General features: G+C 44.7%; 1 protein-coding gene, 2 long non-coding RNA genes and 1 pseudogene across 4 annotated transcripts; 3 read left to right on the forward strand and 1 right to left on the reverse strand.

The window, feature by feature from the left end:
* Positions 1-12189: 12189 nt before the first annotated feature.
* On the forward strand, positions 12190-17718 carry LOC124699162. 2 transcript variants are annotated; one of them, XR_007001305.1, is made up of 6 exons: positions 12190-13030; positions 14501-14619; positions 15655-15716; positions 16278-16335; positions 17338-17406; positions 17491-17718. It is a non-coding gene; the product is annotated as an uncharacterized LOC124699162 (long non-coding RNA). The 2 variants fall into 2 exon arrangements; XR_007001302.1 differs by having other exon boundaries at positions 12190-14619.
* A 682-nt stretch (positions 17719-18400) lies between these two features.
* LOC124684317 lies at positions 18401-19665 on the forward strand. Its single transcript, XR_006996979.1, has 2 exons — positions 18401-18509; positions 19085-19665. It is a non-coding gene; the product is annotated as an uncharacterized LOC124684317 (long non-coding RNA).
* Positions 19666-23775: 4110 nt separating this feature from the next.
* LOC124685612 lies at positions 23776-23960 on the forward strand (annotated as a pseudogene).
* Positions 23961-24106: 146 nt separating this feature from the next.
* On the reverse strand, positions 24107-27630 carry LOC124662758 (indole-3-glycerol phosphate synthase, chloroplastic-like). Its single transcript, XM_047200562.1, has 10 exons — positions 27349-27630; positions 27062-27265; positions 26139-26315; positions 25980-26054; positions 25850-25894; positions 25594-25758; positions 25420-25498; positions 25160-25239; positions 24577-24645; positions 24107-24338 (listed from the first exon to the last, which is right to left on the reverse strand). The coding sequence occupies exons 1-10, from the start codon at positions 27628-27630 to the stop codon at positions 24255-24257; spliced, it is 1260 nt and encodes a 419-aa protein (XP_047056518.1). The 3' UTR covers positions 24107-24254.
* Between the last annotated feature and the right edge of the window lie 17 nt (positions 27631-27647).

Consider the following 27647-nt stretch of genomic DNA (forward strand, 5'->3'; position numbering starts at 1 on the left):
GGGTTAGTACAGCACACCAGAGTTAGCACAGAGGTCAAGAAAAGAACTAGTTTATCAAACAAGATCTGCTCTGAATCACAAACCACATGAGATAGCTTTGTTACGATGAACAAAACAACCAAATTTGAACCTGGCAACATTACCAAATTAATACTAGTGGCAGGCAACAAGTAATTTAATGGCTTATGTCATTGAATCTTAATTTGGCCAGAGAACTTCAACTGTAAATTGGCAGCGCCCAATAGTCTACAAGATAAGAATCTCTTCATGCTAGTTAACAGAAAATTGCGCACCAAAATCACATAAACACTACCATGACTGAATATATCAACATAAACAATATATCAAGCAATCCATACTATTACAAGTTGCACCTGGCAGAAGAAGAAACATTACTCCTCCAGATCATAAACTGCCTAGCTTGAGTGAGAAAGCGTTATTCTACATGTCTCAGAGGTTCAAACAGTCTTTCAGAAGCTACAGGAAGCTTACCATTGTGCACCTAATGCTTATAAGCAAAGAAGACGAACTGATACATGTCTCAGTTGTCCCTAGGTACTCCAGCTTAAGTACTGTGTCTGCTGGTTCCATCTTGTCTGTCATTTAGTCCTCCTCCTAGCCCTTGAAGAAAACAATTGAGGGTTAATTCAGCACACTTTGTTCTTATGTATCCTATAACCAGAAAACTAGTTTATCTAAACAAGATATGCTCTAAATCAAACAAACCACGTAAACTAGCTTTGCTCTGCTGAGCAACACCAACAAATCTAATCCTGGCAACATTACCAAATTACTACTAGTGGCACACTACAAGTAATTTAATGGCTGCTGTCATTGAATCTTAGTTTGGCAAAAGAAGAAGAGAATGTCAACTGTAAAATGGCAGCACCTGAGAATCTACAGAATAAGAATCTCTTCTTGCTAGTTAACAGAAAATTGCACATCAAAATCACACAAATACTACCATGACTGAATATATCCCATAAACAATATATCAAGCAATACATACTACTATAAGTTGCAATTGGCAAAAGGAGAAGAAACAAAACTCCCCCAGATCATAAGCTGCATGGATTGAGTAAAAAGACACTACTCTACATGTGGACTGCATCACGTGAGCTAGATGCTTGCTTAACACATTGCCAATCCTATCCGTCGGTTTTCGCTATATTAGAGCACCTTCACAAATAGCACACCACGTAATCTGCTTACAATATTGTTGATAATGAATGGCTTAAAGATTTTGAAGGCTCTTGGACGCATATGCTTGAGAGGTACAATATTGTTGATAACGAATCAAGATAGCTGCAATTAAATCACATGCCACTATCAGGATTAAATCACAACCAGTAGAGCAATACTTGATAAAGAAAGTAGTGCCAGATTTATGAACATCAGTACAAGGCACTAAGAAGACAGCAACAGGACCGTTATTCACATGAGACATCAGAGGCAAATACAAATTAGAACCATATAAACAACATCACCAGCAGCACAAACCAGAACCAGAGAAGCACCACGTAATAATTAATTCAATGACTTAATGGCCGGACACTGGACATCAACTCAAGGAATCACCTGAAGGATTGTGGCCGAAACCGAGATAACACCACCACCACGGCCTGCCTAACAGCAGTCACACCACATGCTCTTATGCACCTAACATATTAGAAGAAGATCGCATATTAGAAAAGAAGTGAGTACAATTAAGCTACTATGGGAAAAACACACTATATCAATGATACGAGAATATGCAAGGCTTTGGCGTTCATACCTCGGGCACCTAGATCTCCTCGTACTTGCAGGCGATGGGCATCAGTGCGAGCCTAGACCACTGCGAGCTGAGCTCCCGTCAAGGAACCTGCCGATTGTGTATATGATGGGTAAGTTCTTATCTAAAATAGAATAATAAACCACTACACCTATAACTAAAGCGCAATAACACTACTGCCTCTCCCGGCTTGCAGCAGCTGTACTCTAATATCACAGTGCCCATGGTGGCCATTGCAGGTATGGAAACAAATAACAGGTAAATTCAGATCCTAAAGTGAACAGATAAAGAGAATTTATAATCCTGGGGCAAGAATACTACGGCTGTTGAACAATTCTGAACAGATTCATTCATTAATATAGCACTGCACTTTCCAAATTGGAATGAAATAGCAATCAGCGGAAATTGATCTCAAGTATTGATTCAGCAGATTCATATAAACAAGTAGCATTTCGAATTTAGTTTGTTGTTATGCAATCAAGAGTAAATGGGCAGTAATAGCACCGTGTATACATGCAACCTGACAGCTCGCACAGGCTAATTCTGCACACCAAGTGTCAATGTTTTGAGCAATGCTAAACTAAAATGTATGGGCGTGATCTTTCTCACACGGAAATAGACACCTAAAAATCTGAACTTTTCACCAAAGGTTCTCTGCTAATCTTCTAGCTGTGAACACACGCAGGAGTCAAATTCTGAAAACGAATGTCAGCCTTGGCAGATCCACAGCGCACCGAACCAGGAACCAGAAGTGAGGAAACAGGGGGGGGGGTCCTTACCTGCAGGGCAAGCTGGCCCGTGGACGCGAGCTCGTCGCGGACGAGGTCGCCGGCGGCGATATGGAGAAGGGCCTGGAGCTGGTGGCCGGCGAGCAGCAGCACACCGCAGTCCCCTGGCCGCCATCTCTTCCTGGTGGTCGGCTCTCCCGCGATTCGTTGCCGGCGGAGGGAACGAGGATGGCGCGCGGTGGGCGACGGATCTCCCTGGCACGCGTTCGTCGCCGGCGCGTCCTGGTTGCCGGCGCACCCTCACCGGCGTTCAGCAGCCGCCCCGGCCACGCGCGCGACGCCGGCTAGGCGAGGTCGACGGAGCCGCTCGCGTCGATGCACGCACGCGTGCGCGCTCCGGCGAGCAAGCCCGGCCGCGCCGGCGTGGTAGGTGGGCGACCATGGCGCCGCCTCTCTGATCGCAGGAGTGGAAAGAACGGGGAGTGGGGGAGGAGAAATGCGTGCGTAGCGTTGGTTAGGGATTCGGTGCGTAGTGAGCGCAAAACAATGGGCTGCTGGGCGCTGCGACAATGGGCTGCTGGGCCAGTTGGGAGAATACTCCAGTCCAGATACGAATTTCGACGGAGTTTTCGCTGCTGGGCCAGTTTGGAGAATACTCCAGATACGAATTTCGACCGAGTTTTCGCTGCTGGACTTCCCGCGCGAGTAGACATGGTGCCCATGAATAAGCAGATTAGCATGTGTGTTTCATCAGCAAAATAAAGATAAAAGACATCTACTACGAGTGCAACTGCACATTAATTCGAGTGATTGTTAGCTGTAAGCGATGTGAGTCCACTTTGAATATAATCGCCAAATAAGCCATCAGACACCATCACCAATATTATATGTGCTATAAGGATTACTTAGTTTTATTACTACCGCTACTAAGTTAATTAGCATGTGCTTACAATATCTTCTTGTGCTTAGTTATAAGATGTGATTCCATCGACGTACCGTGTACTATGCCCAATCAAGACGAGATCGGCCGATAAAGGGCACATGGGGGCCCTCCCGATTATATTGCTAATGTTCATCTTGTTGTGTCAATAACACGTCATCGAGAGATAGCAATACACCTAAATTTCACTTACAATGGTGGACATGTGTTCGAGCCCGCCGCCGCCGATGGAGAGGTCCCTTTTGCGCCCGAAATATTTGCCAATCCTCTCCATCGTTGAGTGTTTCTCGAGTGTCCATATAAGTTTTTGTGTACCACGGCCTTTTGAGTTGATTTTATGCCTCCCTTACCCACCACTTTCTCAAGACATCCAGATGAAGGAATGTTTTCATGATCCAAAGTCAATTCTTCTCCGCGGGTTGGAGACATATTTATTTGTTTGGCAAGGGGCTCGTGTCAACAAGTTTGGATCAAAGACACGGTGATGATGATGATGATGATGATGATGATGATGATGATGATGATGATGATGATGATGATGATGATGATGATGATGAGCTTCTCTCAAACTTTTCTTATCGACGTGATCATGAACAATACACGACTTGAAGACTAGAAGATGGACTCGACGGTCACATAGATGCACCCGATGAGGTTTAGGGATGTGATCTAGTGTTTATGGCTATGGAACTCTACAACGTCGACTCGGTGTAGAAGGGTTCAACCTCGTCTTCTGTAGGAATGGCTTCTATATATATAGTCGTCGACATTATCATGTTCCGTATATTAATATCCTCCGCTCGGTCGCGAGGGGCCTGATATGTCAACCTCGACCACGACGTCCGACAAAGTAGAGATCGATGGAGCAACAAGATCCAAAAACTAGAAGTATGAGAAACCCTAACTCCAATAGAGGTTTCCATTGCCTCGAGGACCGCCTCAACCGAAGATCATATTCACAAGTTACGGCTCGCCGAAGTAGAAATTCATGGAGAAATCTTTGAACACCACATATTCCTAGCACGCCGCCACTACGATGGGTCGACACATGAAATGATAGGTAATAGCTACCTGTCATTTCATGCATAAATGAAAACAAGTGAATCCCAAAACAACTCCCTCTAGCCCCCAAAAAAAAATAGACGGGAACGTCAAAAGACCTTTCCACAATAGTGTGCCCATGGTCACTTGTTGCAAGATTTTTTGTTACTTGGCTATACGGTTTAGTGTCTAAGCTAGGGCTTAGGGTGTAAGTTTAGGGTTAAGGTCGGGATTAGGGTTAAGATCTAGGAGTCTAGGATATTGATCTACAATAATGGTCTAGATCTCCATGCCAAAGTAATTTGTGCATTTTCTTGTTTACGACAACCTTTTATACCCAAGTTCTTACCACAACGGTGGGGGCGGGGGTACTTCAATTCAGCTATATTCGGAAGAATACCCATCTAAACACCCAAATATTTTAAAAACACACGTATGTGAATGTTCTAAAAGATAGTGATATACGATAATAAATAAATCTTCCTTTGATGTCATAAAGGATTATTTAGCTCACTTTCTTATTTTTCAACATATCTTTTTTTGCATTTCCTTTTGTTATTGAAAATTCAAATATTATTTCTTTTACTTGTAATTTTCGTAAATTCATATGTTTCTCAAGCACAAGTATCCTTCATTGTGTGTGTTTCTCACACATGTAATATATGTGTGATCATTAGTCCATATATAATTCTTTTCATAAACTTTATTTTATATAATAAATAAATATTATAATTTTGAATACTCATACTCAAATTTTGGGCTTGCCCCTACTACATGCTAAGGAGTTGGGGTTTCTGATGGTTTTTGGCATGATTTCATGAGTGCCATCCCTATTGAACCGGCACATGAATTGATAGGGTCGGTCATTTCATGCATATAGTAAAAACAAGAGATTCGCAAAGGAGTTACACGAGACCCCAAAAACATGCATGAAAAATGAAAATAACTTCTCCTTCGAAGTGGGACTTTTTGACTATAAGTCGAGAAACTTCCTACAAGATAGTATTGTTCGTGAAGGATGTGCCACACTCCTTGAAATAGGCTTTCGTCTCGCTATATTAATATAGCAACCAACCGATACAAGATAGCAACCACCGCTTGGACAAACAAGCACATCAAGCCCAAAATAAAGAAGAGAGAAAATATAAAAGAAACTAATGCCGACACCGATAGATTGATGAAAACGAAGATAGCCCGCACTCGTTGCACCCTTCGGGAAGTCCCACCGCTTCCTAGCACATCTAGTCATCGCATACGAAGCAACACCTTCAACAAGGAAGCGGCGATGTCGCCGTTGCTGCCCGGACTCGTCCTAGGGTTTCCCCACGTATGTGGAGAGGATAGGTTAGGGGTACCCCCGACGCCCCTTCAGGAAGGAAAGACGACACCCGCAGGCGTCACCGCGTCGGCGTCGAACAAGCCGACAGGGATTTCTCCCGATCCCCTAAACCACCATCACCCCAAACAACTCGAAGTGCTCCACCCAACTACCACCAACCAGCATGCGCCACCACAATCTAGAAGCCATCCTCGCTGTCTCACTATGGTCCCGTACACGAGGCCTCGAGGGAAGGGAGGGCACAACAGGTCAGGGCAAGCATCACCACCGCCACGCGGGAGGGAACATCCTCCACCGCCATCGCGGTAGCGGACCGGACGTGCTAGAAGAAACACACCGAGCCCCTACCGGCCCGGCCGAGCTATCCCGGCCCGTAAAGTTTCCGCCGCCACGCTGCAGTTGGCCGGCGTGCAGCGCCACCACCACCCATCCCCGCCGACGCCCCACGCCCACCTCCATGGATCAACAACCGGGCCTAAGGTAGCCCATCCTAACCTAGATGGGGCCCAGAGGGCCCAGATCTGGGCTGGGAGGGTGCAGCCAGCCGCTCGCCTGCGACCGGCCATCTGTCGCCAAGCCACCTCGCTGCCCCGTCGCCAAGGAGCAGCACCGCCGCCTCGAGAGCCACCCGGACGCACCGTACCACACCTAGCCTAGGGAAACCGCCGCGAGCGCCGAGCTCCGCGCTTCCTTGCCACGCGCGTGGGAAATGGCCGGCCGCTGCCGGCACCGCACGAGCAACGCCCGGCGGCAGCGGAGGGAAGGGCGAAGAGAAGGGAGGACGGGCGGCGGCCCTATAGTTGGCTCCCTCTCGCCCGCACGGAGGGCGAGAGCGAGAGCGAGCGCGAGCGAAGCATTTTCTTTCTACTACTCGAAAAATAGGCTATCCATGGTCAAAAAAAGGATGTGCCACGCTTAAAAGTTGTGTATTGACTTTTACTCTTTAGACAAGCATCATATACCCTTATTAGGACCCATGCAAAACGGAAGTGCTTTTTACCCTCCCTCACGCGATTTCATGCGATACCATGTTACATGGGCCTCATGTCGTACACCCCTAGATTTTCATCGAAGTGGTGATTCCATGTCACTTTACTATTTGTTTAGGTTAGAAAAGTCATAGGAACCTCACATAAAAAAATAGGCCAAGTTATTAGAAGAGTTGGGTCGGCGGACTCGAAGTGGGTGCAAGGTATCTTCTTTTGTGAAGCATATGTCATCTAAAACTTGTTTCTTTGATTTCGATCTTCACACCACACCTATATACTTGTATATAGGAGAATGTGTCCGGTGAGCCTAGTTTTTTTTTCATTAAAAGAGGTTATTTTCACGTGACTTTGCACTCTGATTTTCATCTTTACACCACACCTATAAAACAATAAGATGCTAACATGTTACAAGAGTTGGGCTAGTCGGAGGCCAACTTCTCACGATTTTTATCCTACGGCCGACTATCCTTCGAGACGAGAACAACTTTGGCGATGTCCTCCAATGTTGATGTAATACTTCTCGTCGAGGTGACAAGTAGGATGTCAACATCGTAATATAGTTTCCTTCGTGAGTTGTCGAGGTAGCGGCCCCCGAGGGTGTGAGACAACGACGGGTGATGGCCGCCAAATGGACTTCCATTAGTGCGTGTGTTTAGCACCAAGCAAGCTAGCATGAACGACGGTCCAACACCGGACATGCATGCCATAGCCTTGATAAAAACAAGGGCGACTCGGAAGCCGATGTCGATGATTTGTACATACTCCACTAACGAGGGCGAGAAGATGACCACTAGACCTAGGCGCGCTTATCCCTCTTCATCGGCCAGCATGGCGGTGTTGACGGGACACGTGCATGCCAGCGGACTCATTAGTTAAACGACCGCCGATGAGTTAGTCGCCGTCTTCGACAACTTGGCGTGAGAGTGAGAGAGAGAGCAAAGGTACATATACCAAAATAGCTTTAGATGGTCGTATATATATGAAGCTGAAGGAGTAGGTGCTCATGGTTTGTACGTTTGTGACACACATGAACAATAATTTAATTCCAAAATCATGCACGAGGCAAGTTATTTAATTCCATGCATAATTTTGGAACGAAATTAAGTGTTTAGCCTCGCAAAAGAGCGGGTCGCGTGGGATGAATAAACAGCCTCCTCGATTCCAGCAAATCATCAATCAAAACTTTCCGTGTATGTGTAAAAGAGAAAAGGAAAAGGAAAATGAAAATGGAAAGTAAAATCACGCAAATCCCCCTTGCTCTCTCCCTCCATCCCGTCGCCCCGGCACCTCGCCGGCCACCGCACCTCCATCTCCTCCTCCCCAACGCATCCCATCCTCTCCATCCAGAACCCCCAACGGCGGCCGCATCCCCACCACCCACGCGATCTCTTCTCCTCGATCCTCGCCGGCGGATGCTACCCACCTCCGCGCCGTCAAGAACCGGCGACCTCCACCCTCGCGTCCTGTCGCCCGGAGGTCAACTCGATCTCCACCGTCCTCTGGGATCCTTCACCCGTGCGGATTCCGACCCTCGCCGTCGCGCGCTCCGGGAAGACGTACCATCCCCTGGGCACGCCTCCATCGGCGAGCTCCTGCTCCGGCGCCCATCCGGAGAAGGAAAGCCGCTTCAGTTCACCCAGCCACCGCGCTGCTATCCTACTCCGACGACCTGCTACTCACCGGACCCCTGCCGGCCGCCTCCACATGCCGGTGAGGTGAGCACGACGGTGACCCATCCTAGTGACCCCTTCACCTCACGGCATTTCCTCTCGTACTAATGAAGTGCTGCCCTTTTTTTTCTCTCTCTGCATATGCGCCGTCAAGAACCGGCGACCTCCACCCTCGCGTCCTGTCGACCGGAGGTCAACTCCATATCCGCCCTCCTCTGGGGGTCCTTCACCGTGCGGATTCCGACCCTCGGCGCCGCGCTCCGGGAAGACGTACATCCCCTGGGCACGCCTCCATCGGCGAGCTCCTGCCCCGGCTCCCATCCGGAGAACGAATGCTGCTTCAATTCACCCAGCCATTGCGCCGCTATCCTCCTCCGACCACTGGTTGCTGCTGCTGACCAGACCCCTGCCGGCCACCTCCACAAGAAGGTGAGGTGAGCACGGCGGTGGCCCATCATAGTCATCTCTTCACCTCACGGCTTTTCCTATCGTGCTAATGGAGTGCTGCGTTTTTCTCTCTCTCTGCATATGTGTGTGTGTGTGGGGTGAATGCCCTAGGAGAAGCTTGGGACGGATGGATTGAAGGTGGTGCAGCTCGAGGCGGTGGCTGGTTCGGGAGGGGCGACGGCTACCACTCGGACAATGATGGGAACAGATACTGCTATGGCTTGCTGCTAGGAAGGTGACTCGTCCCTTCTGCCGCCTTTTTCTCTGTTGCTAGACTATGAATGTTGGTTTGTTGTTACGTAGCTTGATGATGATGGCTAGTCGTCGTTGTCATTCGGATTTGTTGTATCTTTCATCTGTATATCTAGCGGTTCCTCTCCTAATGTACGTGGCCTGAATATGATGGAATTTTGTCATGTGTGGTACTTACTAGTCCTACTAGATTATCTGCGTCTTTTGTGGAGTTGCTTTGGTCGAAGCATACATAGGTGTTGTTTGCTGGCCCCGGTGCTTGCCCAACTTAGTAGATACGTATATGCATTGCTGCTAGGTCGGTAGATACCTTGCTGTCAACCGAGGAAACAGTAATTAACTCCTCTGCTTTTTCATTGATTCAGTAAGATGCATACAAGCCTTGCTGTGACTTTTTTCTAGTCAATTCTCTTTGTCCAAAGTATTGCAAACTCGTCATGTAATTTTTGTTAGTACAGATGATTGACACCTCACGTTATGTGATTTGTTCATTCTTTGATCAGCGGCGCTCCTTTCTAGGTGCAGAGTTATAGCTCTGAATATCTGTCGAAAACTTGGGCCAGGAAACAGTTTATGTAGTGTTTGCATTTGGTCCCGAGATTTCTAATCAATCCAATGGCAAACAGCAATAAAATCCCCTCTAGATCTTTTGGTTTTTGTGTAGTTATCAAGCATTCTTTTCAATCTAAATTATATCATGTGGAGTTGAAGTGGAAGTGAATAATATGGTTTGAAGAACATGATGATTTTGTTTATTGAGTTCTAAATCTGTGGGTTTGCATTATGAGAGATTGTCATAGATTTGTTTCTGTGGTTCTTTCTCTCCACCTTTTGTGTATATCCTTAGAAAGAGGAGCTCTATATGCATCTATGTAGGTGGCACAAAAGTTTGGCTTTCAAGCACTTGGGTTCACACCAAAATTGTCCGAAACAGAGTTTACTATTTAATTGAAAGCTTAGACATGTCTTGCTTTTGTGAATGTAGTTTTCTGTATATAGCAACATCTACTCCCTGAATTCTAATTTGAATTCCAGGAGCATAAGAATTCAAGTTATGCCTTTTGTATCAGCGGTAATGCATAATGCATATTATGGTGTAGTTCTTCTTATCACATAAGCTGTAGCTCTTCTGGTTGCATCATAAATAACGATGATATCCCTTTCTTGCGCAGATAATGAAATGTCCACAACTCATAGGTCAATATCACCTTTTTATTAATTGTATATATTCACTTGTCGGCTGTCATTTACGACAATGGTTGCTTTCTTATCTTAATGTGCTTAGTAAGTTACTAATGCTTTACAGAGGTTATTTGTTTTGTGTTTAAGGCCTTCACTGAATAATACTCAGTACTAACTATGGAGTTGCTATTTACTGACTGAAAAAGTACAACTATTTTGTTTGGCATTAGTGCTTGTTTATATTGACCTTTATTTTTATATCTCAGCGCCAACAAAAAAATCTGCTTCCTTTATCTTTACAAGTTAAATTATGTCATGTGCAGGATTATCTTAAAGAGAAGCTGCAACCCTACAGAAGCATAGTAGAAGACAAGGTCTCCGGTAATACATGGTACTTGGCGAGGCCCTAGTATCAACTTTGGACCTCTGCACAACGTGAAGTTAATTAGTTTTCAGACATTGCCAAGGCTCTAAGTGCATCTCCAACGGGGTGACCCAAATGGACACGTTTGGGCGTCCGATTTTATCCGGATGGGTCACCCCGCGGATACACGGATAGGGCCGAACGTCCGTGCCCCGATTTTATTCCCCAACGCCAGCTCTGACCCATTTTGGCCATCGCACTGTGTCCTGTGTCCTCCGAACGGGAGCCCGTGAGCAAGCCGGTCCAGGAGCTCGACGTTGCCGCCGCCACCCCGGGAGCTCGACGCCGCCGCCACGGTCAAGGTGGGCACAGGCGACCTCGTCCACGGCCTCCGCGGCCGCGCCGCCGCCACGGGCGAGCTGGGCGCACGCAGGGCCGCGCCGTCGACCTCGTCCACGGCGTCCGCGCCGCCGCCACAGGCGAGCTGGGCGCAGGCAAGGGACGCACGCAGGGCACGCGGCGAGGTACGGGCGGGCGGGGCGGCGCGCGTCCGGCGTCCGTGCAAGGCGCGGCCGGCGTCCGGGCACATGCGAAGGTGGTGCGGGCATGGGCGCACGGGGCGGCGCTAGGTGGCGCGGCGAGGCGCGGCCAGCGGTGGCCCGCTCGCGTCTTGGCGGGGCGCAGCCGGCTCGCAGCGGCACGTCCGTGCCTCCGCCGTGGTCTTCCGATTTTGGTTGGGGCGAGGGCGGAGTGTGCGACGCGTGCGGGGCACGGCCGTGAGGTGCGGCACGGTGGCGCGGCGCGTGGGCGCAGGGCTCGGCCCAGGCTCCGCCGTCGCGGGCGAGGGCGGGCGGCGCGGTGTGGGCGCGCCCGTGGACGGAGCCGCGGCGAGGTGCGGGGCACGGCCGTGGAGGAGCGGCCAGGAACGCGGTCGGCGCGGGGCACGGCCTGGGCTGGCGCGCCCGTGGCCGGAGCCGCTGCCAGGCGCGGCCAGGAACGCGGCGAGGTCGTGTCTCGGCCATGGCGGGCTCGTCGGCGTCGAGTCCAACGTCACCACGGCCATTTCGGCTCCGGCGACTTCCAGCAGGCATGAAAAAATGGAGGCGCGGCGACGAGGGCCTCCGGGCGAGGGCGGCGACGAAGCTTGGCCAGGCAAGCTTCAATTCGGCGAGGAGTGATGGAGATATCCATGGCAAAAAGCAAACAGAGAAGAGATAGAGGAGAGAGAATATATGGGACCTTTTTTGTCACTGCCAAATGGGCCACGAACGGACATGTGCGGATGGAAAAGAACGCCCGCGGTCGTCCGGCTCACCCCAAAAGTCACGCAAATTTGAGCTGGCTTTGCGTCGTACCGGACCTCACGGGCCGTCCGTTTTGCATTTGGGTCCGCGCGTTGGGACGCGTTTTTACCCAAAAGAACACACGCGGACGTTTTGCGTACCCGCGTTGGAGATGCCCTAATGTCATGTATTTGCCTCTCGCTGCCTTCTCTGATGATTTTTTGCTTTTTTGGGCTGGTCATTCTCCGCAAGTTTTGCTGCACACAAGGTTGATTTCTGTGTGATGTGTTGCTGGTATTGTTATGTATTCTTTCATGGCTGGTTTATGGCATGCATTGCTGAGTATTTCTTTATTCTATTTGTCAAATTTTTGACTTATTTGCCCTCTCCTTGTGGTGTTCGAAGACTTTCGTCAGGTGTGAATATTGAGTGTGTTTGTGCCGGTGTTAGATTTACTTTGGGAATTGAAAATCAGGAGATAATATGATCCTCTTGTTTACCTTTCTTGCAGTAAAGGTGCTTGAGTTTACTGTCTTTCCTTTGAATTATTTGTTGTTTCATTTTTCTTCTCAAATTGCAAACCAGCTTCGTTAGGTTTCTTCTTGTGGCATGAAATTTGAACTTATGGATAATTTGATGTTGTATTATTTGATCTTATGGTGATTGATGGCTAAATTTAAAAGCTTTTTCCTATTTTCCCCTCTGATGAATTTAAGGCCTTTGCCTATTTTGGTTGAATATGTTCTTGATTTGAGCCCGTTTCATTCAAGTATTATACCATGATTTTCACAAACATTCGAAACTGATTTGGGTTCAGACTTGTGTTCTGTCGGAGACTAAAAGGAGGTGAACTCGATCTGTCTACTTCGTGATATGTAGTTTAAATTTATTTTATGCGACAATGCTACTGTTTAATATAAGTATTTTATGTACCGTAGTTTGATCTAATGAAACTAAAGAAGCCTTGACAAAGGTCTAAGGAGAATGTTGGTACTTTTACTGTTGCCAATGCTTCTAGTATAAGGTACCTACTTGTTGCATATGGTTTTTGGATCACCCAATGCATTCTGAAACATGGTGTTTTTTTTTCTTTCTTTCTTTGCCTGGTATGCTTGTATTTCAATCCAAGAAATGGAAAATTTCTTCTCCCTTTCCAACTCAAATTTGATAAATTCTTTCATGTTTTTGGCTTTTCAAGCAAATGCAAATATACATCTAGATGCATAGCTTGATTGGAAATGTAAGTCTATAGAGAATCAAAACAGGGAACAAAAAGGCTACAATTTTAAGAATGTTTATTTATGTATAATTCATTGTTGATGAAGATAAGCTTATCCTGGCTCTCTTGTACAGAAACTTTTTTACTTGTTTACTTTGTCCATTGACTGGCATTATGTAATGCGCTCTCCCAATTTCCTGGTGTGTTTATCTATGCACTGAAAATGTGACGCTTCTGCACTGGATAACATATGTATGTTTTGTGTGGGACAGTGATTGTGTTATTGCATTAGTATTGGTGAGTAGGAACAAGGCTCAAGTGGCTAAATTACATACTCTGAGATTCGGTTCTGAGTTCTAGGATGGGATTTGAGGTTGTTTATCTACAGCTATGGAACTTTGATTAGATCATATATTTGAACTGTTTGGTGGCATGTCAACTAGGTGAACCCTTCCCAGGAAGTGAAGGTGAAGAGTAAAAACGTACTGCCTGTTTTTACGATTTACGACCCGTGTGGCCTGTTTTATACAGTACCAAGGTTATACTATCTTCGCTATTCATGGCTTGTGTGCGTCTACATGGTCCTTCATGGTGTAATTATGTCAAGCAAATATTTAGATAACTATTGAGCTTTGTTTAGGATTAGTGTTGCTGAAAGAATGATCATCATTTAGGATTGGACTTGATGCATCTATTCATTTAAGATTGATCATCATATTCTTTACGCCTTAATACGTAAGATAGTTTTCTTAGTTCATGCTGAGCAATGTTCACATTTTGTACTTGTTGCTGTCTCCGTATGATTTTTGCAGAAGTATAATCCTGCCATGTTCAAACGTTTCGTTCAGTTCACTATCTAGGCTATGTATGGCCTGTCGTACTGGAATGGTTAATTTGCAAGACAAAATATGCAAAAATCTAGTTCTCAGTTAAAATGCTGATGAAACAATAAATGCTATGCTTTGGTAGTTTCTTCAGTTTTCTAGCTAAGCTAGTCATGTTGAATGCTATCTCCAGCAGGGTCATGAAAGTCTCAATCTTCCTAGACTTGATATTTATAGAGTATTGGCAATGAATCTCTACTATGAAAAGCCTTTACTAGTAGTTTCTTTGTTAGCTCAGTCTGAAGGTTTAACTTTTACTACTTGTTTGGTGGATCTTTACCATCCACTATTCCCAAGAATTCATTCCTAGTTATGTATGCCTCCTATTCAAGCTCATAGTATTGTTACTTTTCCTGTAACTTTGTATTTATCTTTCTTCTTTTTTTATAAGGATCGAGGAAGCATTCAGCAATTATAGTGCAAGAAAAAACAATGTACTTAAATGTTTACAGGGCTGTTTAGTAGATCCACTGAAGTAGAACAACAAGTTTGGGTGCAATGTCAGCAAAGGTTTGTTTTCTGCCTGTAGATCATTTATTTTATGGTAGAAAGGATGATTATGCATGATGTTAAGGTGCATCCATTTGTGAGTTTTAGATAAGCTTGGTCATTGAGAAGTTCCACATGATTTCCTCATTTTCCAAATTTGAGTACTTGCATCACAGATAGTTCAGCTCTATTTTGGGGCATTGATTATGCGTGTAAGCAAAAGTGTAACATCTTTACCAGTATAACCCAATTAGCCATGATGTCTTATTTGGCATGATCTCTTTTATATTATGGTTCATTTTTCTGCTATTTCACCAATCATAGCACCTTCGTCTTGGTTCACATAATGAGTTGTCGAATTGGTCTCCCACATCCAGAGTTCCATTGTTTGTACGAAGTCCCAATTCTCAGTCCTTTGTTAACTCTTGTCCAAACTGTACCGTCCTATGGTTCACTATTAACTAATTTAGTGCAAAGGGTGTTTTTTTGACTGACTTTCATTTGCTACCTCCTCATCGCTGCACGCGATTGCCATTTATGAGCCATGAGATTTCATTTTAATGTTGTGTACAAGGTAACACTCAGTCATTTAATGAAGGAGTCAGTTGCATAGCACGCTAACATGATGTTGAACCGCTTCCACTTATTGGTCTTTGTTAGATCCACATGCATACTTGGTGCTGGTCACAGTTGCTTATATGTTTCAAGTTGCTAATGGATTTATTTTGGCATGCCAAGTGGCTTTGTTGGCTGGGTTGATTTCACATGATGAATGTCATTACTGCCTTGTGGCTGGGCTGTTTGTGCAAATTTGAAATTATAGCATCTTGGTATAGCATGTTTTAGTGGGTTCCCGTTTTGTAGTCTAGAGCTTTCTTTTTAATTTAGAGGGGTCAATTGTTGCTTAGTTGATGGCTGGATGCTATTGGCTATTAAATGTGTTGCCTCTTGGTCTGGTGCTTAGTTGCTTAGTTCGTTCTGTGCGCCACCGAATAGTATTGGTAATGAACATTTTAATGATGTTGTTTCTGTTATCTGCCGGTTCCACTTGGTCAGGTGGATGTGTTTCAGCTTGGTCTCAAGGACGTCGTGCCCTGGTCTAGGTTAAAGCCTCTATGGTGAGCTCTTGGTTCACCCCTTTGATCTTCGGGTCCCTTACACTTACAGTGGCTATGTTATTCTCTGGCCATCAGGGGCTTAGAATTATGCATTTGATTGCTACCTTGCCATCTAACTTACTAAATTCTGTTGCTAGGAATCTAATATATATTCCTAGTTATTTGAGGTCCTGATGCTTGTGTGCTTGGGAAGCTAATGGACTTGATGATTTTGTGTTCTAGCCTCGACTCACTGTTCTATAGCTCTCAATCCTGATGTTTAGTACTGTGTGGTTTTGGTCCTATCCTGTTTTGGGAGTATAACTCCATTATTTTACATTGTTCTAGTTCTGGTTAAGAAGATAGCATAAGAAAAAATTTTGCTACTAAATGTAGATTACAAATAATTTTATTTTTTTATTCCTACATGAATGAATGTTCTCGATGCTAATCTTGTTCTCACTTTTCTTTTATTTGATATGATGATGTAAAAAACAGTGTGTGTGTAGCTCACCTCCAAGGAACACCCCAAAACTTCATCTCATTTAGTTGATATCTTCTGGTTTGTTGTCGTGGATGCAGGTGGTGGACGGATGGACAGACGAGACGCCGACGGAGCCTTGTTCTTGGACTTGCGGTGGTAGGTCGCCGGCTGGGAAACTCCTGTTTTGTGATTCAATGCAATATATGTTGCCTAGGATAAATTAAGTTTGCTGCCTTATGGATACTTGTTGAATTGTTGCCTGGCATTGAAATTGTTTCATCAATTAATAAGAAAGAAATATGGATCACGAAAGTCTGAATCTTCCTAGCTTGATATTTCATCGAGTATAAACAATTAAACTGTACTAGGAAAAGCGTTTACCAGTAGTTGCTTTGTTTGTTCAGTCTGAAGGCTAACATTTGTACTAGTTTGGTGAAACTTTCTTTTACTGCTGGCTGGTCTTTAAAAGTAAATGCTTTTGAAAACTTGTCACTTGTGTCCTACCTTCTGTGTTCATGCTTCATTCATTCTCCTGGTTACCATGATCCTGGAGCGGTGACCACATCGGTCAGTGTCTATCACTCATGGTTTTAAAGGTGTTAAGGCGTCTTAGAGCGGCCAGGGGCGCTTTGACGCCTAAGCGACGCCTAGGCGGGCGCTTTGGAAGCCTAGGCGCCTTAAGCGGTCGATTTTCCAAGGCGGAGGACGGGCGCCTTGACGCCTAAGCGTCTCCTAGGCGACGCCTTAGGGATGCCTTTAATACCATGCTATCACTTCTCACATGGCTAAGCTAGCTTAAAATGATAGGACAAAAGATGTACAAGGAAGCTCTCGCCTTGGCTTTTGCACCTTGAGTGAAAGTACACTCATTTTAGTGGGATAAAAATACGTTTTCATCATCTCGTAATAGCCTGATATCTACAAGCAAAAAATTTATCCTCTAACTATTTACAGTGGAAGCTATTTTATTTTGGATTGTGGACACCGGAATCATGCGTTGTCATGTAGTGAAGAAGCCTTGTCTTTCTATTGCATAACTATGATCTCAATAATGAGTAACCAAGCCTATTCTTTGTTTTGCTCTGATGTTGCACGGCTCAAATGGGAAAGATGGGTTGGATGACTAATATGTTGCTTTTTCTTTCTTTCTCCTGATAGGTCTTTGTCAAATTCTGCTAAAGAAACAACCTTGTCAGCCACTGAAGCTTCTTTTTCGTATCATTCCAGGTTTGACTTTGTGTAAATGTTTTCCTTATTCTATTACTTTCCCACTCCAGAATCCCACATTTGCTCTTTCTCTTCTGTGTGTAGGGAAACTGATGCAACCGATACATGAACATCTCACCTGGATCTGGGTTTGTCTGATGCTGCCATGTTGCAGATGGAGGTTGACCTTGCACCTTGGAAATCAACTATTGCAGTGCTACCTGTCCACCATGCCTTTTCCCTGGAACCATAATCGGTTCAAGTTGAACAACAGTATAGTTTACAAAACAATGATTGCTGAAGAAGATGAGACTGGCCAGAGATGAGATTTTGTTTTGCCTTGGTTTTAGAAGATCGAGGTATTTTCTAAACGAGGACCATAAATGTAACATGTGGTACTTGTCTCCTACTCCCCTCATGTGTTGTTGATTTGCCTATTTATCAGAGTATGCTTTATTTTGATCGGTGCTAGTCATTGTTCATTGTTTAATATACTTGAATAATGCTTGTCCTAAAGTTTTCATGTGTCATGATGACAAGGGACGGTCCTTGTGTGTTTTCTGTCAGAACTATTGATTTTCTATGATAGAACCCGAATTGATGTTGATTTATCAAGTATCATGGATCCTTGCAGTGAAGTCCTTCATCAAAATTATGAGTAGGAATCTTATTTATGTGCTGTTAGGAGGATATTACTAGGAATCCTATCCTACAAGATGTTTTCTACCAAATAATATAGACTTGGCTTTGTATAAATTTAAAATAAGCAGCATGCAGGTTTTCCAGATTACAGATTATGATTCCATCTTTTAAGCCTTGGCTTGTGAATTATTAAAGGTTCATTCTTATATGTTTTGATGGGGTGCTGTGCTCAGATGATGAAACTGAAGTGAAATAAGAAATTTTGCGTTATTTCTTTTGCTCATAGCTCTATGCTCCTTTTTCTCAAGCACGTCCTGGCACATGCACCTAACCCTGGCTACTGAATATAGCCGTTTTGGCTTCCAACTGGGCTGCTGCTGTACTAGCCACAGCCGGCCCTTGGCTTCGACTACCTGGCCTCCCTCCTTGGTCCGCGACGCAACCGCGGTGGTGATGCTCTGCCTTGGCTACAAGCTATTCAGGTGAGGTCCTTGATGCCATGTCTAAATAGATAGGGATAAACAAGTTTTGTGACCCAATGCATATTTTTGTTTGAAGTATGTCTAAACTGTTGATGTTGTCTTTCTCCATATCCTGAATGATTTGAAAATTGTTGGCTTGATGAATTACTATCAAAGCTTGATCATCACATGCAAATGCATTTTACTTTGGTTGGTTGCTGATTAGAAGTTGAAGAAACTCTCTTGTTGTTATTATCCTTTGGTAGCACATGTCCCTTGGAGTTGCTTGGAATGCGTTTGGAGTAGGTTGTAGCATTCTGGATGGAAACCAATAATTTTTGTGTGTGTAAATAAGGCTGCTGATGTGTGTTGTGATACATGTTATGTGGTTAGCTTGGATATTAGTTCCATGTTCTTGAGTGAATGCTCATGCATGTAAAGAAAGAGAGAAAGGAGAGTCATGTTGTTGTTGCCATTTTATTTATTTATTTGATATGATTGTGTAAGAAACAGTGTGTGTAGCTCATCTCGAAGGAACGCCCTCCAGTCATTATCTCATTTTGTTGATGCCTTCTGATTTGTTGTTGTGCATGCAGGTGGTGGCGAATGGACAAACGAGACGCCGACGGAGCCTTGTTCTTGGACCTGCGGTGGTAGATAGCCATTTGGGACTGACACGACGTCGGAGGAGCAGTGGTGCATGGAGCGGTCGACGAACAAGTTGGGTGGTGATAGAGAAGGAATGGAGAGTTGTGATGCTAGCATTCTGTTTCAGGCACCCGGCGCGGCCAAGATTTTGTACCAATGTTGCTGTGTATTGTAGTTTCGCTGATGGTCAGGCCGTATGTTGAGTTGAATTCTTTATAGGTATTTAAATGCTTTAGAGGATGTTACGTGATGTGAATGTACATGAGCATGCACTTGAGAATTGGATTGAGTGTTGGAGCTACTAGTTGTTTCGTATGTTTCCAGCTTGACTGTAAACAAGTAGGAAGAAGAAATTGTTTATGTGTTGCCAGACAGATAGGAAGTAAGAATAGGAAGTAAGAACCTCTGAGGTAACAAACACCACATTATCGGTGATAATTGCAAATTTGTAGTATTAGGTATCCTCCGTGATGTAAATGCCTGGAAAACAGGGAAATGCATCCTCTATATAGATTTTTGCTGTACGAAATAACTTTGTTTCTAGCCAGCTTTGCTAGTCGTGTGCACCTGGGAGAGAAAGCAACATGCTATCCAAAATCAGCTCCAAATCAAACTTGTGAGCAACTAAGCTAGCCAAATCTCAATCCAGAAAATTGCAGTGTTGACGGAAAGAGGAGGATAGATGGCCGGCCATGTCGATACTACAAGAAAATCTCGGAGAAAATAAGGGAAACCAATTTGGCATAATCTCCTCTGGGAGGGATAGTCAAAGGCAAGATTTATGGGACTAGCTAGAATTTGGCATAATCTCGTTTCAGCCTGGAGGGTGGATCGGAAAGCAGAGATGCCCGTGATTTATTGGTTGACTTGACTGACCACTAGGATCTCGCCACATCAGATAATTATCTAGCTGGTGGGGATGGAAAACCGAGATTACAGACTACTAGTGGTCAATCAAAGATCAATCAATCTCACAATTAACTGATTGCCCATGTCACCGATCCGTGGGATAGTGTATCTCGGACACCCATCCTTCTCAAGCAACAGACATATTTGAGAGTGAATCCCTCATCCATGGAGCCAAATTTATCTTCTTCCCGCCCTACTGTTTTTCCTCCCTGGAAGTTTGAACGGTTCAAAAATCTCAGGCTTTTCCCTATAAGTAAAAGCCCCCTAGCCACATGCCGCGTGTTGGCTGCGCATGATGAGTGACTCGCTGTGTGTAAATAACAGCATTAACAATTTCCATCTTGTGGTACTAAGGTCATTGATGCAAATCGCCGTCGGTCATATAGCATAGAACAATGTCCTCCGAAATACAGGCAAGGAGTGACCGGATTCCTATCCTGTAATTCTGGGATTTTAACAGGGAACGATCACCGGTGCATGAGGTTCCCGTTGTTGCCTGGCGGAGAAAGCGTGTTTGACAATGTTAAGGAAGGATAATTTGAGTTTAGTACTAGGAGTTTGCTGGGATTAGTCAAGGCAAATTGATTTGTAGTCCTCGTTCCCTCGTTTGGTTTGCAGCGACAATTCCTACTCCTTTAACCGGCACGGTGTAAAAGCATGCAGTTTCAAAACCCGTTGAGCCTATAGCGTATTTGCATTAAATGTTTTGCTTAATTAGGGGCTAACCGACCTCCTCCTGCGGCCTTATACCGCATAATGTGCAGGCTATGTGAAGAAGGCAAGTGCGCGTGCAGAATCCATCTTGAGATAAAGATTGTTACGAAAATATTATTGACAATTGTGTCACAAAGAAAACCTGGAGAAAAGTTCAGCGCTGACAGAGAGGTGGACCTAACGTAAGATGGTTGGACTCCCCTAATTATAGGTCTCAATCAACGAGAGAAAAAAATAGCAATGCTCTCCCAACCAACGATTCTCACCCCTAGCGGCAGTTCGCCACTTAATTCTCTTGCCTTTGCCCACCCCACCTTCCCCAGATCCTGAAGAATAGGTCCATCATAACCGCACGTTAGGAAAACTAAGCAGCCGGCAATTAATCAGGGCGATTACCATCGCGATGCATGCAAGGATACCATCCAGGACTAATAATTAAAACAGGACATAAATGATTTACCGGAGTTTGACCATCCACCAGCCAAGTCACCAATCCTTGGCATCTTGCATCTAGGCCGCACATTTACAATCAGCTTCTACCAGCTGCGGCGTGGGAGTAATCTTGATTGAAAACAGAGCCAAAATTCTATCCTCTTCCCGCCCTATTTTGTGGCTCCCTCCAAATTTGAAATCAGGCCTTCCTCTCTATAAGTACCAGCCCTCATATGCATACCGCGTGTCGGGTGCGCGTGACTTTTGTGACTTAGACTTGACGTGGCTTAAAAAATCTCTTCACGAAAAAATAGATCTGACGTGCAAAGAAAGACGTGGCTGCTCGATGGTTTCTAGCATATATTTTGTGGGCCAAAACTGATGTACATAGAAAGGGGGATTTGCTTTTTAAAATCATTTAGCAAAATTTTTGACCGATCCACAATCAATCAGATAACTTACATTCTGCACATAAACAACATCATCTGGGTTGAATAGCCCATTAGCCCTGGCTCAGCAACAACATGAAAATACGTAGAAGGTTGGAGGGGAAAAAAATCAGCAAAAACCAGTGACAAGCACTTCGTAACACAAAATCAAATGGCCATTGCCAATTCATGTCATTTGCTATCCTGTCCAAGAGAGGCAGGGGAAACCTGCCCTGACTTTGGGGTGCAATGCAATGCAAAATTCAGCATCATAACAATCAATGAATTCAAGATAATACTGAAGTTTAACATGGAAAGATAATTGTGCAGAGTTAAGTGTGTGTAGCATAATTTGTTCATGTTTCACTTGTAGTGTGAAACTTGTCTTTCAAATGTAAAGACAGTAATCCGTGACTACAAGTTTATAGATTCAACAGACTGAAAAGTGTGATGTTTATGGGCTTTCAAGTTGTACAAAGTTTCTTTGAAGAAGTTAATTACATTATGTACGGAACCATTCAGCTATGCCTTCCAACTAGAGCACAAATATTATGGGACTAACTATTTTTTTATAAAAAATTAAATAGACTAAGAGGAAGAATCCCTTAAGCTTATTTTTATTATAGGGGAACTCTTGAGTACGCAATGGAATTACAAGCGCGGAGGTTCGAACCCAGGCAGGCTAGCATGTATCATGCCCGTGCTAACCATCCTGACTATGTTGCGGTTCTCGTCATGGGAACTAACTAATGCTTTCCTACAGTTAAAACATGTGCATGAATAGAACACTTGGAAAGGTTTCACATTAGCACCATATTCCCTTCTCTCTGATGTGGCATTGTCGTGCTTCGCCGCAGCAACGACTTCGTGTTTGAAGTATCCACAAGAAATGTTTCGCATCATAAATAATGTTTGATCTAATAAGAGAAACGATTCATTCACCATACAAGGGGGAATATCTTGGCTCAGAAAATGAAAATGTGATGTTTCAAGGTTTCTAGAATATGAACATCATACTTAACATAATGGTGTATGGCCGGTAGCCTCAGATATAGATACAGCTTTCAAAAGACAGAACCTAGAAGTGCTTCTCACCGATCAGTCAAGATGCTCAAGCTGATAGACATTATTAGCCTTAATCTAATCAACATAAGGATCTAATCTGAAATTAGAACACCAACCTAAGATTATAATTTGTGTACCTGAGATGGCCAGCGATGACCTCTCCCTGATCGTTGAACACATGCTGAAAAGCTTGGAGAAGAAGATGATCATGGGCAGCACGCCGGCACAACCCTCCCGGTCGCCGGTGGTGGTGGTCTTCCCGTCACTTCTGGCCTCCCTAGATCGGTAGGGTGAGGGAATGTCGGGGGGGGGGGGGGGGAATCTAACAGATTGTGAACTCATCAGGTCCATTGCTACATGCCCCCTCTCCTTTATATATGGTCGATGTGACAGGGACCAAAACCACATGTTGTTATCGATGCCCCCGATCGTGGCATGTACGAGAAAAGGTCACGAAAGAGAAAAGGTCTTGGACGTTTGTCCCGTGGGCCCCACTTTTATCTTAACGTTATGTTTCGACTTTTCTCTTTATATCTCGTTAAAACTAACAGATCAAACCCAACACAAGCACGCCGCTCCATTCCTTTCATATTCTTGAGCAATTTCGACCTACGGACTCCCCGAGTATGCCTCTACTTGGTGATGCCCCCTTGACCTCCACAATCAACGCTGGCACCCCATTACGCTTGTAGGCTGCTGCCAGAGCACCATGCCACCATAACCATGAGAATGACATCAGTTCTCTCTGGTGCCTGTTTAGGAGCAAGACTCTGATTTCTACTTCTATACGATTACAGCGACACAACAAACACGACGTTAGCTCAGCAGAGGACTCTCATCTCGTCGGACTCTGAACGAACTAGGTCATCGATTCCCCGTGGGCCGCTACTTTCTGGATGGGCTTTTGGGCAGGCCCTAAACGGCAGGAGACCCGGAGCCAGGTTCCGCTTTGGTTGGGCTAACGAATCGCGGCACCGGCTCGTTGGAATAGTCCCATATCGCTCGGGTAATTCAGCAGAGGCGGTTACGAGTGAATAAAAAGAGAGGCGGTTACGAGTGAATAAAAAGAGACGCAGGGCACCGGACAAATCATACCTTTCTCGGCCTTCCGGCTAAGATAAAGTGTAGTATCTGTTCTTATCAGTTTAATATCTGATATGTAACCCTATGGGTGCATGATATTAAATTAATCTTTTGTGGGGAGTTCTCAGCAGCTTGCTGCTGGGTTTCTCGAGCGTCGCCTTTGCGTTGCACTACAGTGGCCGGCGCATCCCAACCAAAACTGAAAAACAAACATGTTTAGTCGTGCAGAGCTGACGCTCCATTGCAAGATTGGAGCAGCAGATACAACTCTGAACAGATGGTTCATCCAAAGGTAAATAGACAAACTTCATCTTTTCTTTGTACCTACAACACCTACAGTAATGTATCATATGTTTATTTTCCGCATCAGAAAATCACATGTTTATTGCTCATCCGGAAGGAATCAAGAGAGCATTATTCTTCACGCGGGTGGCCTGGCAGCTACTAACTTCTAGTCTACAGCCAAAACAAGCCCGATCTAGTTGCTTCAATGCAAAAGTTCTTTCCCGAAGAGCCCAGCGATGGCTCGCCCAGGGTCTTCTTGCTTCACCAAGGATTCTCCTACCAAAACCTAGTCAACAGGCATGCTTATGTCAAACACGGTTCACTGCATTCAAATAACTAAAATAACTAGACAAGCAAATAAACTTGTACTTTCGGTAAATGTATCATCATCCGACTAAATCTCACGGTTGTCTGATAGCATATATTTTGTGGAACAAAACTGATGTACATTGAAAGGAAAATATAATGCTTTTCAAACCATGCAGGAAAATATTTCATAATCCAAAAGCAATCAGGTGACTTACAGCAGAGACGCCAGCATTCTGCACATAAGCAACATCATCTGGGTTGAATAGCCCAGATTCACCAACAACCTGAAATACATAAAGGTTGGGGAAATAATTCAGCAAAAAACTAACGATGAGCATTTGAGATGACAAAAGTAGAATGGCCCTTGCAACAAAGGAAGCGGATATATGTCTCTGACTTCAAGGTGCATTCAACATTAAGCATCCAAACAATGATAGAACTTCAGATAATACCAACGTTTAACATGTACAAGATAATTGTGTAGAGTTTGGTCGGGGTAGCATGATAGTTCCTGTTTTATTTTTACTGCAAAACTTGTCCTCCAAATACCTTGAGACAGTAATCCAAGTGGCTGCAAGTGTATCGGTTCAACAGACTACCAAAAAAGATGTTTAAGGGCTTTGATGTCATATAAAGTTTTTTGAAGAAGTTAATTACTGTATGCCTGCGAACATTCAGTCATGCCTTCCAATTAGGGCACAAATATTAAGGGACTCCCTAATCTTTCTTCTTCAGTCAAAGCACATACATGCATATAAAACTTGACAAAAAAAGTCACACATTAGCATGAGACATTACCAATATTCCCTTCTGCCTGATGGCATTGCCATGCTTCTCCAACAACGTCTTCGTGTTCGAAGTATCCACTATAAATGTTTCTGCATCATAAATAAATTTCGAATAATAAGAAAAACGATTATAAGCCATACAAGGGACAGTTCTTGACTCAGATAAATGCAAATGTGGCATCAAAATTCTAGAATAAAAATATCATACTTAACATAGCAGTATGTTTACTCAACTACTGAACGAAATGAGCACCAGAAGGAATCTCATACCAAGGCTGCGGTTGTTAATGCCAATAAGCTGAACATCATCTATCCTCAGGACACGCTCCATCTCATTTTCATCATGAACCTAAAATCAGACAGAAACTTAGTTTTCTGCAGACTAAAGATCAAATCATATGGAAGGAGTACCTCAATAAAGACAAAATGAAGGTTATGTCAAACCTCAATAAGAGCTGTCAATCCCAACTCCTTGCAAATCCGGAGCAAATATTTCAAGTCCATATCAGTTAGTACAGCAGCAATGAGTAGAACTGCATCAGCACCAATCGAGCGGGCATAATAGATCTGCCATTCATCAATGACAAACTCTTTGCATAGAAGGGGGCACTGCATTAACAACAGATATAACGGTACAATGAGAAAAATGGCAACCGAGAACAATCCTCTTCACATGCAAAGTTTATCCATCTATCATTACCTTCACTCCCGCTTTGCGCACCTTCCGAAGATTCTCAAAACTTCCCTGTAGAATCAAATACATTTTTAGCTTGCCCAGCAAATACAACATCTAAGATCGCCAGACACAGATACAGTTTCAAACGACGAACCTGAAAGTACTTCTCATCAGTCAAGATGCTCAAGCAAGCAGCTCCATGCTTTTCATAAGCTTGAGCAATTTCAACCTACAACAATTTTCCGCACTGGTTATTTAACTAATCTTTGAAATTACCAGGGCTCATGGCAGCTTGAAGGAGACCAGAACTCACAGGATCGAAGTTCTCCCTGATCACACCCCTACTTGGTGATGCCTTCTTGACCTCAGCAATCAACGCTGGTACCCCATTACGCTTGTAGGCTGCTGCCAAAGCACCATAGAAGTCTCTGGTAGGAGGAGCCTTTACAGCAGACTCAATCACCTCCTTCAGAGGATTCCTGGCAAGCCCCTGTAGAAGAACATTAGCACCCATCATATATAAGAAGCCATACCCCCCTAACATTATAAGAAACATGCACAAGTGTATGCCATTTGGTGCTTCACAGTTAAACTACAACATGTTGTTGAATATCATATCAATATCATTGTAACTTAATTGACCTTCTTATGTTTCCTACCAAACATGCTAATCCAGATTTACGAATTACTTCTACATCTGTATGGGTGTTTTAATGTTTTTCCTTGGTAAGCACTAATGTGAAGAGAATCCGAATCAAACCATATTAAGGGATCCGCATATGATGATTTTCAGAAGCACTAGTGCACATGAATAATAGTTCATCTATTATTTGATCATATGTGCATACTGAAGATCATACGTTAAAGGTTTCTTTTCTACGATTAACATGGAAGTTTAACGATCTCAAAAAAACAAGGATGTTTAAAAGGAGCCTCTGATTAGTAACCCATTTGTAGAATATCCGGACTCCGTATAATTTTTCTTGTTATAGGTGTAACACTGTCAGTAGTTTCAGTTAAGGCTGCATATTAGTGTATGGGTTCTTCACCAAATAAGCGATGCATGTGTGTGGATTTCAGTCAAGTCCTTCGAAATCTGACAATGGATATACATGTTTCGACTTATAAAATGACCATAATTGTATTCTTTTCTAGAGAGTGGGCCACCATTGTATTCTGTAGTAAAGTAAGACCCAATCCAAATACTATGAGTATGAGAGAGCAATAAAAGCATACCTCAGCCACTTCGATCTCCTTGTCCCAGATGATCTTCTCGAGGATGTTGCGCGGCGCCCCCATCGCCTCCTCGATCGCCCTCATGGAGGCGGTGGGGCGGCGGTGCCGGCGGATGCGGACCCCCTGGCTGGCCGCGGCGTCCTCCCACTGCGCCGGCTCCGCCGCACCCAGCATCTCGTCCCGCGCCAGCGCCTGAACGGTGTTCTGGAGACAAACAGCAGAGGAGAAATCCTTTTCGTATAAGAGAACTGCATATCGAACTCTGAATTCGTGGCCCGAGAATTCACTGATCCAAGCAAGCTGGGATGGAGACCAAGATCAAACGGATCCGGCCAGGTGGGCTGGGCAGTGCAGAGCTTTTCCTCTGAAAACGGTGCAGAGGAGGCAGGTGAAATAAACAGAGCAGAGAAGGGCAGGCGCACCTTGGGGCCAGAGCGGAGAGGGCGGGCACGGGCGGCGGACGAGGCGGGGGTGAGGGCGACGACCCGAGACGGCAGAGGGGAGCGGCCGGGGGCGGCGGCGCGGATGGGAGCGGCGCTAAGCTTTGGCGCGCTGAGGACGGCTTCCATTTACGCGCAAGGTGGCC

This window comes from Lolium rigidum, chromosome 1 (assembly GCF_022539505.1).
Source record: "Lolium rigidum isolate FL_2022 chromosome 1, APGP_CSIRO_Lrig_0.1, whole genome shotgun sequence".
Lineage (NCBI taxonomy): Eukaryota > Viridiplantae > Streptophyta > Magnoliopsida > Poales > Poaceae > Lolium > Lolium rigidum.

Excerpts from the sequence above, each read along its gene's own strand:
- LOC124662758 (XM_047200562.1), bottom strand. The coding sequence starts at position 27,630 with ATGGAAGCCGTCCTCAGCGCGCCAAAGCTTAGCGCCGCTCCCATCCGC. Across the intron at positions 25,895-25,979 it reads CTGATGAGAAGTACTTTCAG|GGAAGTTTTGAGAATCTTCG; the intron begins GTTCGTCGTTTG and ends TTGATTCTACAG. Across the intron at positions 25,759-25,849 it reads TGCGCAAAGCGGGAGTGAAG|TGCCCCCTTCTATGCAAAGA; the intron begins GTAATGATAGAT and ends TTGTTAATGCAG.